The 18,414-nt window shown below is 35.7% G+C and overlaps 1 protein-coding gene across 1 annotated transcript in view; it reads left to right on the top strand.

The window, feature by feature from the left end:
- LOC140166101 (E3 ubiquitin-protein ligase MYLIP-like) overlaps nt 1-18,414 on the top strand; it is a 95,933-nt gene that overhangs the window by 22,164 nt on the left and 55,355 nt on the right. The window contains 2 exon segments of the mRNA XM_072189485.1: nt 12,711-12,839; nt 12,841-12,902. Coding sequence (XP_072045586.1) covers nt 12,711-12,839; nt 12,841-12,902 — 191 coding nt within the window.

Below are 18,414 nucleotides of genomic sequence, written 5' to 3' on the forward strand. Positions count from 1 at the left end.
ATTTGGGGATTTACTTGCGGTAGGAATATTACACTAAATTAGCAAAGCTTAATACATAAAGTTGTCAATGTTATTTTGCATCATATTAAAATACATCCGAGTGCCACATGTAATCTTGCAATTTGGTGATTTCTATAATATTTGAGAAGAGTTTGGGGATTTACTTGGAATGAATATTACATTAAATTAGCACAGTTTAATACATGATTTTAATATAAGTTGTCAATATTATTTTGCATCATATTAAAATACATCCGAGTACCACATGTAAGCTTGCAATTTGGTGATTTCTATAATATTTGAGAAGAGTTTGGGGATTTACTTGAGGGAGGAATGAATATTACACAAATTAGCACAGCTTAATACATAATATTTGAAAAGTAGGCCAATTGTAAAATTGTGTTAGGTACTCAAGTATGAATTTAAATTGTCACGTCAGAATCTGAGTGTTGCTGGCTAGCTAATGTGCGACTGAAATTTTGGTGAAATTAAGATATTTTTCAAAACCTAAAACCAAAAAGCCAATTTTTTCCTAGATTATCAACACCATGTGATCGTATTGATGTGATCTCTTTCGGCAGGAAGGAAATAAAGGTGATTTTAAAATAAGTGGTATTGTCGCCCGCAGAAGCAGACTTTGTTCAGCACTGAAAAGTCAACATATTTGATGCACAGATTGAAGCTGATTTGACAAAAATCTTGTGCGAATGTCACAGTGGCAAATGTGGATTATCCATCCAGAGGTCTGTTTACATCATGATGAATGCTGTTTGACACCGACACCGTCCAACAATCATGAATGACTGATGGTTCCAGTGTGTCCCCATTTACAGGGCATTTTCTCATGTGCGTGTGACATCTGTGTATCCGCGATTGACGACATACACCAAATCAATACAATTAGCGGATGTACAAAATGTATCTCTCAAATGCATTGCGATTTTCTGTAAAACGAGGACAGTGGTTGGTCCATGGTTTTTATGTGAAAAGTCTTGTATTGCAGGCGAACACCAATGCACACCCACACACAAGAAGTGCATCTCATCTTAAACATGCTAAATCATGAACACACTGCATTTAATAAAGTGATTTAAACGACCAAACATTTTAAAGAGCATGGTCTGCTATACAATGTAGTTAGCCTGGAAAGTGCACATCGGTTGCCTAAAGGGGTGTCCATGCAACTAAACGTTTTATAAATCTTTGCATGGGTGATTGGACATAGTGGGCATAAATGAGTTCATCTTTTGTTCTAAAAGGGCTGATTTTATTTATATCAACGAGTGCCCATTCATTGATTGAGCTTTGCAAATTTGTGGGTCCTAAGGCATGGGAGGAGTAAGGCAATGCATTGTTTATGAGCAGTTTATGTAAATTTAGGGTTCACCATTGATTTTGAAGGAGAAGAAAATGAATACATGTAGGTATGCCCTACCACAAGTTCACTAATAAGTTCATACTTTATGCCTCAAATTTTGAATATAAAATATAGGGGCTTATAGGGCATCTAATGAAAAGCCATCATGAAGGAAGCATGGGACACAGAATTGGGCTATTCCAGTTAAAATACACCCCTATGGAAGACATGACCAATAATCTTCGGCACAGAGAGTGTGAATTTTAAATGGGGATACCAACTAGAAATAGCCCAATTTGGTATTTTGTTCTCATGTATTTCTGTAACATGGGGAAGCAAAACTTCTATGGATCAAAATTACATTGAAAATGTCCTTCCAAATCCCAAAGTTTCCCTGGAATGAGCTTAGCTTGGACTAGATCCAAATCAGCTTTTAAGAAATCATTGAAAACATTTGTTTCCTGCTTAAGGGAGGTCTAATGAGCGTGAACCTGGTTTGGATGCAGAGGGAGTGTGCCTGTAACAGACACAGCCACCAGAAAAGGACCAGCTCAGATCGCGCGACAAATAAGTTTGCAGTCCAGAAATTTCATTTTTTTCTCAGCCTTGCAAAAAATAGGCAGAGGTGGGAATCGAACCCGGGACCTCCGTGTTGTAAAACCTACTGCGTTACCACTGAGCCAACTGACAATCAGCTATGAGAAGTTTGATAGTAATCCTTGATATTGCTGAATAGAATAAATCAATACTGATAGGTCTATTTATATGCACGATGCTATTCAAATTGGCCTATAAACTAGGAATATAATGTGAAATGACTATCAATCGATCAATTAATCAAGTTGTCAAGTTATCAACAATCAATAATAAACCGACGTAGCCTATCATGGAATATTACTATTAAACTAGTCCTACTAACTAATATACCAAATAAATAAAATAAATAAATAAGTCAGTAAATAAATAAATAGGCATAGGCCTAAATAAATAAATAAATACATAATGCAGAATGCAGTTAGTATTTTAGTTGCAAAATTCCAAACATTCTATTCACACATTCTATTATAATTTTCTGCTATACACGCAAAGGACCTGTGCCTTTAATATGTCCGCGCCTAATCAATAATGAGTCTTTCACCATGCTCACACACCATGTTATTACTATTGTATCCCTGTATAGTATGGATGCTATAACGTACCCAATCAAGCGAACATATCAAGGTCATATCAGGGCGTTATACAAAGAATGGTCAAAGGTCAACGTTTCCAAAGAAGTATAGTAATAGATGTAGACACAAGCTTTCGTGCGGGAAACATAAACACATAGTCGTCAGTCGTGTGGTTTTTATGAGATTTGACACGGCGCTGAAGTCTATGGCTGTCCCAAAATCAGTACCAGACCCGGTTACCAGACGACAATGTGTGTGTTGTTACAAGGAATACAAACTCATTTTACCAATAAGTGAACCACATAGAGGAATACGACATTTATCGTGAGCCGATCTGCATTCTGTTGCCTGCAAAAGCCGACGATCAGGTAAAACTTCTAAAAGCAGCGTGACTAGATATTTATGCGTTAATTTCATGATACGTGTAAAACGCATTGAAAACGCCAAATTGCAGTCATAAAATATATAATATTAGTAAATCACCCAATCGAATGTTAACGTAGGTATGTGGAAAAGAACTGCAATAACAATAACAAACTATGTGCCCAAAGAGTTGTCTTTGGCATGTCGCTTTTTGAAATATCACCAAAAATATCAAATTTTGGAAAAACGCCCCAAAATTTAAAACAAACACGAACCTTCCAAAATAAATATATATTAGCACTTTTCGGCGCCCAGTCACTACCTGCCGCTGTGATTTGGGGTAACTCATTGCTTCCCCTCTCCAGATACCGGTACTTCAAGGTCGCTCATACCCCAGCCCTTAAGTGACTTTGTTTTTCCTATTTGCATGCCTTGTTTTTCTCATATTTGTAGTTTTATTCTTGTTCTTTCTTGTTCAGCGCTGCCTTCTTTATGCGCTATAAGCATTTTGTTTGTGTGTGTAAATCCTCTTTGATCCTTGATGGATCCTATAGGCTGGTTCTGAGAAGAAGAATCACCAAACTGATCAACACATTCAACACACAGGTGAAATGACATTTTGTTTTCATAGTAGCTTTTATACCTCGGGTCTAAAACTTCAAGAGTATCATGAAATCATTTTACACTCCTTTGCACACAAATCTGAATAATAGATTGGATTTTCTGCCTGAGAACATTTTGGTAAACGATACCGTTTTTTGCACATCTGGTCAACATTAGCCCACGTACAAGGAAACACAATCTATTATGATGGAATCTTTGACCGAATCTTTTCAGGTCAACGGGCATATGCCGTGCTCCTAAAGCTCATCATCAGATAAAAGATGTGATTGTTGTATTATGGAGGGTGTCTGTGAACTTGTGAAGTGAGTTATTCATTTATGAGTCTTGAATTCATGTATAGGAGTTTGTTGTGGAGTTCTATAGAAGATAGGCCATAAACTTTCTGATCCTCGAATATACCCTCAGATTTGACATTTTGACTCTTGTGTGGTATGAATTTAAATATCTTTTAAATATCCAAACTATAAAATAGGATTTGAGAATGGATCCAGGGAAATGAGTCATCATGATATTGAAAAAAATATTGATTTTGAATTTGAATATTGGTATGGATTAGTTTGTAAGTCTTGATTTGCATTTTTATTCATTTAACTTGATTACCAGATGTCCAACATTATGTTTTGATTAAATGCTATGATTTTTTAAAGTAATAATCTAAATGTGAGGCATAGTAAATACTGTCAATAATATGACATTTGAAATGTATGAGTTTACAGGGGGGTCTTGTCTTATTATGGTTTGGGGGATGTGCAGAATGATATTTAAAAAATTGACACCAAAACGAACAACACCCCCCCCCCCAAAATAAAAATATACTACATGTAATGGCACTTGCTAAACATGTTGGAAAATGTTTTAATACTACATTTACAAACAAAAAAGTACATTGCTGTGATTTTTGAGAAAAATACTATTATAGAAAGTACCCTTCTCTGAACTACTTTCTGCAATGGGCTATTCCATCCCCCATGGAAGCTTTATTTTGGTTAGAATTCCCAAATCTTCCACAGTAGGGGTTTGGATTTCAAATAGAATTTAAGCTCTATTTTGGGGCTCATTGTTACACCTGAGACTGAGAGTCTAATGTCGGGGAAAATATACTACCCCTCACAGGCGCACAATCCTTCCTCTTTTCCACCCTTCCAATGATTCTGAACAATTCAAACTGTGTTTTTGTGTATTCACTTTGAGCATGTTTGCTTTGAGTTTGGCATTTAATTGTAGAATGTTCTAGAGCAAAATTGGAATATATCAAGAGATAGTCCTCCCCGGATTGGCTCACTCATCCCATTCTTCCACTGACACTTAGTTTGTTTTGGTAGCTACAGCGAATCTTATAAAAGGAACGGGAAAACCTTCTAACCCCTGTGGCTGATCCCTTTTTGTTACGGTGTACGATTTCAGGCCACCCATTCCTGCAGATTGTACACAGCAGTAGGGAACTGGAAATCTGGTGAAAATCGGGAACTTGTATATACCATGTATACTGAGCGTAGTATGTCCCATATGTCGCTTTTTGGTCAACAGTGTATTTGATATGCCTTTAAATGGTATGGGTGGGGACTGTTATTGATATGTTTTCCTGAGGGCTGTTCTATCTGCAACTAAAGTGATCTAGTATTTTACGGTGCAGTAGTGCGTGCCTTTCTAAAGGTTTTCCAGGTGTTACTGCAGGAATAACACCAGCATTTGTTTATCAGTCACCATGATTTGTAGAATCATTCCATGTGTTTTATTTGAAGCCTTAATTTGGGCATTTCAAATGATACTTACAAAGTGTAGGCCTAAAGACAACCCACACGTGAGGAATGAGATCCTTTCAACGACTTATTACTTTATATGCCCAGATGATACGATTTAACTCCATATTTATTTTAAATTATTTAGAGTGATAAAAGATGGCAAAGAAAATGTCATTCCTGCACAGAATGTTTACTGTAGGCTCAAAATAAGCTAAGGTGTCATAAAAGTGTAACACAAAATTATTTTTCCAGCTCTTTTCTTTTGGTCTCCAACCAGGTTTAAATTATAGTATGCACATATATCGTTCATAATACACTAAAAGAAAGATAAGTTATAGACCATTTACTTCACAAATTTAATTTTCTAGCCCTTGCGTACGTTATATTTGACAGACACAATTTTGATGATTTTCTGCAATCAAATAAAAATTTATAAAGTATTACATTTAGTATTTTGTGGTTATTTAGGTGTAGGACCTACAGCAACTGATTGTGGAAAAAAATGTGTCCAAATATTACAATAAGGAGGATAAATTGTTATAAATAAAATATGTGTGTCTGTCAAGCCATAACATACGCAAGATGTCTGTCAAATGTAACATACAGAATAATAATTTGGCAAAAACAGTAGTTCAAGATGGGAAATTGAATAAAGATCACATGCAGTTTATAAATCACATGTTTTAAAACACTTTTATACACTCTAAACTATCATCATAATGTGAACATCAAGTGATTTTTAATTTTTTTAAACGTATTGCGTATGTTACTTTTGACAGACACATACAAATCTTATGTATGTTACTTATGCATACAAATGTTTGACAGACAACACTTAACAATGGATTGTGTCATCAAAAAGCTTCTCCTCACAAAGTGATAGTGCCACAAAGCTAGGTGGAGCTAAATGCTATGTCATGTAGCATAATTAGCTGTATCACCCTAGTTTAGCAGGAATTACAGCACCGCCTTGCGTATGTTACTATTTGACAGACATTTCAAGAAAAATTTTAAAATTGTTATATGTTCAAAAAAGATGGCAGCCACTTACAAATTGATTATAATATGGAGAAATGAAGTTATTTACAATAGATTTACCCTTTAGTTTATGCTTCAAGTCTTTGTTTATAAAAAACTGAGGGACTTCAAAATCAATCAAAAGTTTGACAGACAATAGTAACATACGCAAGGCAAACTTTTAAATCCTTTTTTTGATCTGTTAACTTATAATTCATAATGCCTCTTTCTGTTTTTTTGATTGGTTTACTGCACCATTTTGGGAAACAGGACGCATGAATTTCTATAAGGATCCATAAAAAAATTAAAAGCTGTTGAAAAAAGGCGTCTCATGGCATGTTACAAATAAAAGTGTAAAAATAGGCATTTTTACAGCTATTTTTTTTTTTTTTTATTATTTAGAGTGAAAGGATTTTACTTAAATTGTGTATGCTATGTCTTTACTACCTAAACTTGCCACTAAACTAGCAAATATTCCATTTCTATAATTATTATTTTTAAAAAAAGATGTCAAAATATATGGCTATAATATGACACCTTAGCATATTTTGAGCCTGTACATGAACCCTGGCCCTGGTTCTGTGCAAATATAATGCATGTACATGTAGGTTTGTATAATAAAGTAAAGCATCAGGCTGTGAATTTCAAAATATGCAGAGATGAGCTAAACACTGCTCTCCTGAGGATGTGTAGAAGAGCTGCTACATTGTAGGGGAGTAATTTTTGTGAATTTCAGGCTAGCACTCATCAATCTCTCAGTGTATGATAGTTAAATAGACCTAAGCCTTAAATAAAAATTCCTTTAAAAAAGGAATGGGGTACCCATGTGAGCTTGGATGTGATGTGAGGAAATGCAAGGGATTTGATTTGTTCAAACAATTTTATCAGCAACAAAGGGAAGAATATTAAATTTAAAGGATATGTACAGACATTTCTTCCTGGATTTCTTTTACAAAATGTTCATAGCCATGTTGTAACATTTGCTGAGGAGTCACACCCTCAATTTCTGTCGAAATTTTTATTTTAACATGATTGTAATGTACTTTAAGGGACTTGAATTAACTAATAAAAAAAGGCTTTTGGTGCTGTATTAAAATTGGATAATACTTTTCATTGCCTTGTGAAGCATAGCATGGCAGCATGTGCAAAATTCATCAGTATAAAGTGTAAATAAATTTATAATAATATTACACGCACATAGTGATGGAGAAATCATTAAATGATCAGATTGGTGTCCAGAATATATAGCTTTATGCATCAGTTTACCCAATTATTACCATACATAGTATAAACTACAGGCCGTTTAATTCTTCATCATTTATCAACATGGAAACTAGTTTGACGCAGTCGATGTCGCTTAAAATTAACCCATCAATAATTTACTAATTGCTAACATGGAGAATTGATGTCTCAAAATAGACTATAAGCCAGTTAGTGGCTACTTGCGCTCATGTTAGAAGCTTAAATTCTATTTATGAAATTTGCTTTGAAGATGCTGGGGGGAAAAAAGATCACCTGGTGACCTGGAGCTGTAGGCGCTGATGTTGTAGAGTTCAATACTTGTGGCAACTTCAACCATGTATATGATCTAAAAATGGTGTATCATTCGTTTTGGCAATTGTTTGTTAATTATGATCACTTATTGCCCCTAGATACAATCGGAATTGTTGATAGCTTATAGTTTGTAGGGAGGTATGCAGGGAGGGACCTGGAAAGGGAGGTCATGTTTTGTATGTTAATCAGTACGGAACCTGGTATTTTGACCCCAGCCCAAGCTGTGGTCATTCTGTTTCTCAGAAATATGCAAGCGTTTGAGCTTTTTCACCCTTATTTCAGGCGATGTGTTTTGTTGTTACATTTTTTTGGAAATGATGTTGAGGTAAAACAAGATCTTATAAACCTACAAAATTAGTATTGTTCCAGGTTGAAAAAAAAGAAATTTAATTTAAAATTACTTTTTTTGTAATTGAATTAAATTTGATTTGGTAAGAATGTATGGATAAAAACATCATGATTTGATGTTTTTTTTTGTAGAACTGCCCAGGTTCCTTAAATCGCAATGGCCCACTTTATCACAATGTTCCACAAACCATGTGAGATGAAATCTGCGCATCAGCTTAGTGCTGGTCACTACTGGGCTTTTTTTTTTTTTGGTCTGTGCTATAATATAATTGCTTGATACTCAGCTTGGCCATGTCTCTATAAACTAATGATTTCTGTGCAACTATGTATAAAATTTGTGCCAGAAGAAACATTGCCTACTCTTCTGCAAGTTCTGCTAATTAATAATATAGCCTTCTATTAAAAGTCAATGGTGTGTGATATCCCAAATTGTTGCCCATCTAGTCTCTCAAAGCAGATAGACATAAAATACTGAACGTTGACTATGTACATTGATGCTATGTGGGTTTAGAGTGACTTCAGCCCTACGGTACTGTGTATGGGAAATTGGAAAAATTGAATTCTACTCTAATCTGCACAGGAGACGGGAACATCGGGAGAGACGCCTGAAGAAATATCTATGTGTAATTAAATTATTTGCCTATGAAAAAAAAAGTTTGGTGGAAAATGAGATGAATGTGGGCGAGGGAGCATTTTTGTAGTTGAAGGCATTGAATACGTAATGCTGATGCTTATGGGTAATTCAAAACTAACAAATTAAAATTGCTACTTGTAGCATTATCATGTACCCTATAAGCCTATTTTTTCTAAGTTGACAAATTGATTATTTCCACAAAATATGGGGTCATAACCTTAAATTCGTCAAATAAATAGTAAGTTCCTCAATATAAGAACACACTGAGGGGAGGTACCCTACTATGTATGTGTTGTTGCCCCCACCCTGCTGAAGGGTAGACATCCAGGCTGTGGTTTATTTGTGCTATTTAGTGGGGTCACAGGTTGAACTAGATTATGAGGCTCCACCTTCATGCCTAGACAGTGGACACTGGCAAAAAAATAGAGGGCGCACTGGCATTTATAGTGTATTGCAAGACTGATGTTTACCAATGTTAGCATATTTTTACGCTGGGTGTAACTTTGAACACGGCTTTCATGTCTAAAATAAAATGTGTGGACGTGATATTTTTTCTTCCACATAGATTTGGTCACTGTCATGCCATTAATTTAGATAGACCGAGCGAGAGAGCTGATTTTAATCCAACAGTGTCCTTCCTCACAGGAAATCCCCAGGCTCATGATGAAGCTTTCCTTTTTCCTGATCAAAGCTAGCTACTGCTGCTGAGCACTGCCTGGCTGCAAGACTCAATCTTAATACTAGGCACAGGGTTATTGCCAACACAGCTCCTTTCTCACACAATTGGGCTGATGGCTTGCAGCGCCTCAAAAAAACTTGCAGTGTTTTGCAATTATCAAAGTGACAGTGTACTTCCCCTTTATTTTTTCTGATTTCACAGTGTTTTTTGGCCACTTGATTTATCAATCACTGTGAAAAAAGATGTTGGGTGCTTTTTCTATCTCACTGGGTTGGCTGCCACCTTCTTCATGCAGATGCTCTGCACCTTAGGCCTGAAAACTTGTGGCAACCCTGACTAGTGAGCTCAATTGGGTGATTTCTTTGCTATAGTTATGATTTGGGGTGCCTTTTCCCTCTGACTAGGTTGGTTTTGAACCACCTTCATGCAGTGCTTGCTGCACCTTTGGGCTGAAAACTTATGGCAACCCTGACTAATCCACCCAATAAGGTGATTTATTTGCTAAATGCAACTAAGCACTCAAATTTAATGATTTTGGGTGCCTTTTCCTTCTATCTGTGTTGATTTGGAACCATCTTCACACAGTGCTTGCTGCACCTTTGGGCTGAAAACTTACGGCAATCCTGACTAAAGCACCCAATAAGGCGATTCAATAAAAGCACTCAACTTTTATGATTTAGTGCTCAAATTTAATGACTTTGGGTGCACCTTGGGTATAAAATTGTGGCAACCCTGATTTAATAGTTGGGTTATTCTGGTCCTGTACCCTGATAAGGATGAGGTAGTGCTTTACTTAATGAGGCTGTCAATTAAGACTTAAGGATAGATAATCGGTATATAAGCTTTTAATGTTCTTTACGATGATTGATGGCTGTCGAGATGAGCTACTTAGTGTCCATTTTGTTTGGGCAGACATTGAACTTGATGTTGTACACATTTAGCATGTGTTTTTTTTTTTTAGAATGTTTATCGCTTGCTGTGATATTGAGGTATTGACCCAAAATCAATTAATCAGTAATAATATACTGTAGAAGCATTTTGAAACGTGGATCATTAAAAATTGGCAGTTTTGAAGAGCTGCCTGTCAACTTGTAGTGGAGATGTTTAAAGTGGACAAATGGGAAGTGCATTCATGATGTTCTGTCATTAGGATCTCAAGCATGCTTGTAGGTTTCAATTTTGTGTCCTGACAGCTAGCTAAGCATTGCCTAGCTTAGCTAGCTGTCAGGACACAAAATTGAAACCTACATCCTGGTGATCTCTATATGAAGATGATGATATTTAAAAGTGCTGGGAACAAGAATTCATAGTAGGCCTACTCCACAAGTTGAGGCCAAAAGTTTGAGATTTGATTGTGAAAGGAACTTGAATGAACTGTGTCACCTGCAAATTAGACTATGTGTCATTGTCTTATATTATTATGTAAAATGGACGTCAATCAGGGTTAGCCGCGCGGCGGTTTGCGAACTGGGCTAGTTCTATACAGGTTTATAATATGTCATATATATGCAAGGCCAAAGGTAGAAAACTCATTATGTTACAAGATAGATCAGTCAGTAATCCTGTTATGATGTATATTAGTACTCAGTGGTACTAGTATCATAATTCCACAGGGTGAAATTGACAGGTGATTTTACTTTAGTAATAAAGGCTAAATTTGACAGAGTCGATGAACTTGCACAAAGTTTTTAATTTTGTGAAAAACAGGAAATATTTTGCCGAAGTTGAAGTTGATTGATCAAGTAGAGATTTATAATTCTAAATCTTACTTTAAATAATGATGCAAAGTTCCAACATAATCGGTAAGCAAAATGTAAGAAACGGCATGATTTTGAATGATTTTGAAACCACAGAATATGACTCAATGGTCGAGTTAATCCCCCTGATTGTATGCTACTTCCAGTATCGTGATTATGAATAACTTGGGAATCTTAAAACGCCTGACAGAATTTGTTGCTGATTCTAGAAATGAAATTGCCCTTGGTGTGTAAACAGCCTTGTTGACACAGGGTAGCCCTATTCTAGCGCAAGGTTTCACTTACGATTGCAAAGAAATGAAATAAAATCATTCCGAATATATGCTGCAAGCTAGTTGCTCATGATTAATCGTTGCAATAGAGAAACTGTTTATAGAGAAATAAGAGTGAATGCTTCATGGCGATGATGACCTGGGGCATTTTGCGGTGTAATTTGAATGGACACTTGATTATCATTGATTGGTTAATTGGCCATTCTGGATGAGTGAACTCAACTGTAGCATAGAGAAATATTGTCAGGTATAGGAAACCATGAAAGCATTACAGATATAATGTAAAGGAAAAGATAGTTCTTATGAAGTTTTGATTTGCTATTGAAGTCATTTAATAGAGGACACTTCCTGAAGTTCCTGTACATAGTTTTCATCCTGTATTTTGGGTTTTGGTTGCACTTGAGAGTCACTTTTAGATGAGAAGAGTTTGAATAACTTGAAATGATAATAAGACTTGGTGTAACCATGTGTAACTACTAACTACCAAGTACAATGGGAATTTTTAGTTTTTTATGATCTTTACTGCAGTGATGTTTGTTATTTTATGGTTTAGTGTACTAAATCCTTCATGTTTCAATAGGTTGTGATAAGAGTTGGTGAAATATTTAACAAAGAATTACAACAGCAATAATAATACAATGACAGAACCATGTCTATGAAGAAAGGGTCTTGATTTAAGGTTTAGGCAAATATGAAGAACAGAATAAGAAAATATGTGCTGTTTTTGTTCATAGTTTCAAAAATATACATTTAGATTTTTGTCAATTGATAGCTAGCAATATATGACAGATGTTGGTGGCCTTAACGCAAAAAGTTTGAAAGTGACGTATATCATATTTTGCATCTACACTCTTCAGATAGGTAGAAACTTATTCCATTAAACAAATTCTTCAATTACCACATTTTTCAACACAAAACTTGAAGAAACAAGAAACTAGTATAAACACAATTCCTTAAAGTCCCAAATTACAGCTGGGTCTTTAAAGTACAGAATGTGCATCAGTTGCCCAATACGCAAATCGTCCTTATCATAGTGGCGCATTATAATGCCATTCTGTATATCAACTCTGAGCTTTAGTGAGTCCTAGTTGGGTTAGGGTTAATCCGTACAGGTACTAAAGTAGTAATACAAACTCAGCTATTCCTGACCAATTTTAAATTTAGAAGTTTCATCCTTTTATTTCCATATTCCAGGTGTGTGAAGATCTAGGTTTGCTAGAGAAGGACTACTTTGGCTTGCGTGTCCGTTCACTTCATGGTGAGCTGCTCTGGCTAAATCTTCGCAATCCGATTGGTTGTCAGCTAAGAGGAAAGTCTCCGCGATCGACTCAGTCTGCAGGTCAAGTTCTTTGTATCACCGCAGGAGCTTCAACAACCAATAACAAGGTATGAAGTGTGATTGTAGAGCATCGAAGAAGAGAGTGTATTTCCGGTCATTGAAACAGGAAGTTGGTATTTTCGTTAAGATTTAAAAAGCCTTTGACCACTTGTGCTGTGTCCTGTAGAAATGTGAAGGGGCCATGCGATTGGTAAAAACGTGCCAATTCAAAGTGATACAAACATAACATTAAAAGGGTAGAAACACATTGCCTTGCAAAAAGGATGACAATTTCAACATGTTGAACCAAAATGTTAAAAAGTTACAAACTGTAGAAACTCATTAAGTCACCATTTCAGATGAAGGTGATGTATTCTCAAATTATATGAAGTCGGCACAATAGAGTAGCCTCTTATATGCGCAAAACAAGTTAGACCAGGTCTAAGGTTAGATGCGGTATAACCATGGAGGTTAGAGTTAGGGAGGGATCATTTTGCTCCTTTCTTTTCCTTTCAAGTTACACCAGGTCTAACTTGTTTTGTGTATACGGACCTAACTCTTTGTCAAGCGGAGCAAGTAGACATGAAGCAGCGAGATGCGATCGTGGAGGGACGACCGGCAAAGCTGTGAACGGGGCGCTGAAAGTATGACAAAGCCACAACATCGAGCCGTGAAGGGGCATACCACTCTGGTATCTGTGAGAAGGTTGTACCCTGTAGTTTCTTATATTTACATGGTCTGCAGCACAGACTAGACCCAATAACTCATCAACCAAATTTATGACAATTGATTACAAACTAATGACCAATTTCACATAGGGTTGCTAAGTTATCTTGAGGTTGAAGTGTAGATATTTTTTGACAATTGTATTGATATGATATGGGTTGTTATGGGTTTCCTATCAGCTGGTGTAGTCTGTGACTAATACAAACATGAGGTGGTATCATTGTCTGTTCTATCTCTACCAGGGATCATTGGTCTGCAAGGTTAAAACTGTTTGTTTATAAGAAATGACAAGGACGTAACTTTGTGAGAAACAGCCAAGCAATTCTTCAAAAGTTTCCAAAGGTGTCTGTTTTTTGTAGAAACTAAACATATCACATAAATCCTGGGATCTTTAAGAAATCCAGTGATATGAATCGAACATGTAGGTCAAGTAAGAACAGCCAGCAATCCTAAGGTGCTGCTTTCTATGGGGCACCCTTAGGGACGCACCATTAGATACCAAGGGGGGGCTGGGTAGTTTTTGAAAAAAAAAATTTTGTCGCGCCATCTGAGCAAAAAAAAAAAAATTTGCTCCACTTCAGACTAAAAAAAAAAAAATTTGATCCACCTCGGACAAGAAAAAAAAAAGATTTGATGTCAAGGGTGAAAAAAAAATTGTCACAGAATAGTGAAGAAAAATTAACCTTATATAGCTTTTATATTGGCAAATTTGTTCGCTTTGCTGCTGAATTTGCCCTTTTTCATCAAGAATATATTTTAGCTTCAAACTGGTACGTGTATTTTGTGCGCATTTGTTTATGAAAAGTTATTATGTGAGCCGGTCTGTGAGTGAAAACACTTGATTCACTCTACTTCACAGTTTTTCACCAAATTCCACCCCATTGTCAAAATTATTATAGAAATCTGTGCCACATGACTGATTGAGAGCATAGGCGTATATCCCGGGGGGATAAATATTTGCTAGGGGTGGTCCATCATACAATCATCCCCAAAGTTGACGCCTGTATGTGGGTTTCTGACAAAATTAACCTAAAAACCACCAATTTTTCCATATTTCACCAGTTTAGCTTTAATATGCCAAAATATTTCGCGCCAGAAGAGGTTCATTATACTTCAAGAAAATTTTACACATAAAAATAAAGATGTTTTTTTTGTGGCACTCAAAACTTAGTTGCTACAAAACGTAAAAATGATTAAAAATATGGACAAATTTTTACAACTCGACAAACAAATTGTTGAAAATTATAGGACTTTACGATTGCAAAAAAAAAAAAAATTTTGCCTCTCCGAGGTGTTGAAAAAAAAAATTTTGCTTCATCCAGGGGATAAAAAAAAAAATTTGCTTCACCGAGGTGCTAAAAAAAAAAATTTGTCACAACCCCAACTACCCAGCCCCCCCCTTGATATCAAATGGTGCGTCCCTTAAATATGAGTTTATATGACAACACTTTTTGTGAAATCGATTTTGACCCACCCAGAAATGTAAGTTTTGATCCTCATATGACCAAACATAAATTATAGAGAATCTTGTCAAAACCAATTACTATTAATTACTGACCAGACAATCCATGGGGATACCGAAAAGAGCTCCAAAGACCTTGAACAGAGATGAGGGGCACATTTTCTCAGTCACTATAAGATCCATTTCTGGGTGCTAGTGCGCCCTCTGTTGGTGATGAAGCAGGCAGAATGAAGAAGGATAAACCACCAGTAATGATTGGCGGAAACCTAATGAATTTATTTAAGAACAAACATTATTACTTACAGAAATGATCAGTAAAAATTCAAGCAACTTCTTTAGGGGTATCTGTTATTTCTGTTTTTCGATATTTCTGCTTTTGGAACAAATCACAGGATTTGAATGAAAACTTTTCGGTTGTGATATACGCATGTTTTTGATCAGTAAGTCAGTAACCTACTCTGTACATGTAGCAACCACCTTTGCTTCCATTATCATCTGTAATACCCACTTGTAATTATGATGCATCTAGCTTTTCATTTATTCGTACTGATTACAATTTTATTGAAAGAGTATAGGCCTATATGAAAGTCTAATTATAAAATTCAAAAGACCAATCTCCAAGTTTTGCCAATGTGACTAATGGGACTAATGGCACGGCCATGGTTTCTATGATTTCAGATACTATCTGGTCCATATCCAGATTAGGTTGAAGGTAATTATATTGGTCAAATTTAAGGTTGTATTTTATCTGCAAGGCCTGAATATAAATTGCTACAATTCATCATTATGGTCTTGGATGTAAATGGACAGTGTTTCCAGCACCGTGGTGTAGTTCAGTGTTAGCTATGATTCTTTTTGCCATTAGGTGACAGGGAAGAAAATTCTACAGGCTTGACCAGGCCCGTCACGTTGGGGGAGTGCGGTGCGGTCGCACTTCAAATGTGCAAAAGTATGCAAAAAGTCCCAAAATATGACAATTTGCGAGCGTAGCAAACAAAAAAATCAGGGTTTTTACGCTTTTTTGGCCAAAAAAGGTCCAAATTTGTGAGGAAAAGTCCACTTTTTACAAATTCGCACCCCCCTTGGAAAAAAAGGTCCACTTTTTCAAAATCAGCACCCCCCCAAAAAAAAATCCTGCATACGGGCCTGGGCTTGACTGACCCAGATTTGGCATTTTGAGGATTTCTTTAGTATGAAATTAAAAACAGCTGTTGTTTTTTTGGCCAAAGTAGATTGATTTTGCCTGAATTTTTTACAAAAATTAAGACAATTTTCAAAATATGTGTGCCAAAAAAAAATAGAATTTACAGAATTTTCAAACTTTCTGTGATTTTTAGGGTCATTAATTGCTACTTGGCAAGGCCATCCATCCCTAGAACAGATTTTTGTTTTGTTTTTTGGTTGCTTTATTTTCCAGACAATATTTTTGGGTGTGGTCAAACAACAACAAAAATGTCTTTTCATAATAGAAAATTTGAACTCTCATTTCATGCTAAATATCTCTTCATTTCTACATCTTATGAAACATGCATTTGAGATTAAATAAAAAATTGCTGCTACTGATAATGTAACCTTTTGATGCCAATTTGTGACAACTCTGTTTAATGGACATTGAGGAAGAAGGTCATTGAATATATCTCATTTAGATTAAGGTTCATTTACCAGAAAATGAAGGTTAATAAATAGTGGCATATTCAGATCAACTGGAACTATAAATGGACTTTGGCATACATTGTAGTTCTACTAGTTGGTCTTGATTTTCCCGCTTTTCCCACCTTCAATCTACAATGTACTAAAATTTTCCCCCCTTTCCCACCTACAAACAATCTACAATGTACAAACATTTCTGGAGGGGGGATTTTCTTTGAAAAATCTACCCCCATTTGTTGTGAAAAACTTCAACATGGCTCTATTTCTGCGACCATAGCAAGCAAGCGATATATACGTTTGTACAACATTGAATGTGTCAACAATGTTAAAAATCAGGGGAAAGGGGAATGTTTGACAGGAACTTGAACAACAATGGAAAAATAACAATTGCTTTATTCTATTGCATTAAAATGTGACAAAAATACTTGCTTAGGGTATTACGGTAGCTCCAGGAAAATGTTTGTGTAGGGTCCGTTACATGAGCATGATATCACCTCTCACAGCCTCTCCCTGGGCTTTATTGATGCAAATGATAGAGCTGCAATGAAGTCAATTTCATCAAATGAAATTTTTCTTCTTTGATACATTTTTGTACTCTCAAATATGTCTCCGATTCAATGGAAATTGAAAATTCTTTTTTTGTTGTTGTTGTTTGTTGATGGTTTTGCTCATCAATTTATGTGTTTTAGTTTATATCCATTGATTATACCACAATATACAAACATGATCCTGGTATTTTTGCATTACAGTATATGCTGGAATGAATTGTTTGAACGTAATGGACTGCATAATTGATTTGAAATGATAGATGGTAGTAATAGATAATTTTGAAAACACTAAGCCATCTGTTATTAGCGCATATGTTAAATAAGCTCCTCGTCACAAAATTTATTAATTTTGTATGAAAAGATTTCTATTAAAATGCAATGATGCATTTGGGAAAAAAAACACATTATAGGTTATACAATGGGTTATTAAATGTTGCCATGTCAGTGAGTTTTCATATAGGAATATTGAATGAATTGACATTTGAAGCATTAATTTGTGCAAAGGTGAGCAGGCTATTAAAAATATGCTGGTTTAATTTACAATAATATGTTCAGATTGATCATGCTCTAAACATATCTCTACTACCTCCATGCTCTAAACTCGTAGAATTTAGAATACTCATGAGCGTGATGGAATGAAGAAGATTTTGGTAACCAAGAGTCTTTGGTAACCATGGTAACATTCTATCAATACTAGCAACAAACATTTTCTTACACAGACCTATACATAAAATGACATCATAAAAATAATATTTTTTTATTTCTGCAGTAGCTGTGCAGTGTTGAATAATATAAAAAATTTCACGAGAATGTCAAATTTTACAGTAAACATGTGATTCAATTGGGATGACAGTTTAAGTTTAATACAAAATTTAATGGTTAAAGCCATAGTGTATGATCTTATTTATGAAATTGGTTCATTTTTTTTCAAACTTTTTTTTGCCCCTATTTGTAATGTTTAGGCATACATAACCCAACTCAATACCAGTAAATAGAATCAGCCAAATTTGTTGTGTTTGTCTTGTCTGGTCACCATCATCTCAAAATGAGGCTCTACCCGCAAAGTGCGTGCTCAGTGTGCGTGCGGCCGTACGCCTGCTTTAATTACCACGTATGCTTTGCAAGAACCTTCTGACACGTTGCTAAGAAAGCACAAGACACAAAAATGCATTTTTTGCGTGTGTGTTTGCAGGG

This window comes from Amphiura filiformis, chromosome 12, assembly GCF_039555335.1.
Source record: "Amphiura filiformis chromosome 12, Afil_fr2py, whole genome shotgun sequence".
Taxonomy (NCBI): domain Eukaryota; kingdom Metazoa; phylum Echinodermata; class Ophiuroidea; order Amphilepidida; family Amphiuridae; genus Amphiura; species Amphiura filiformis.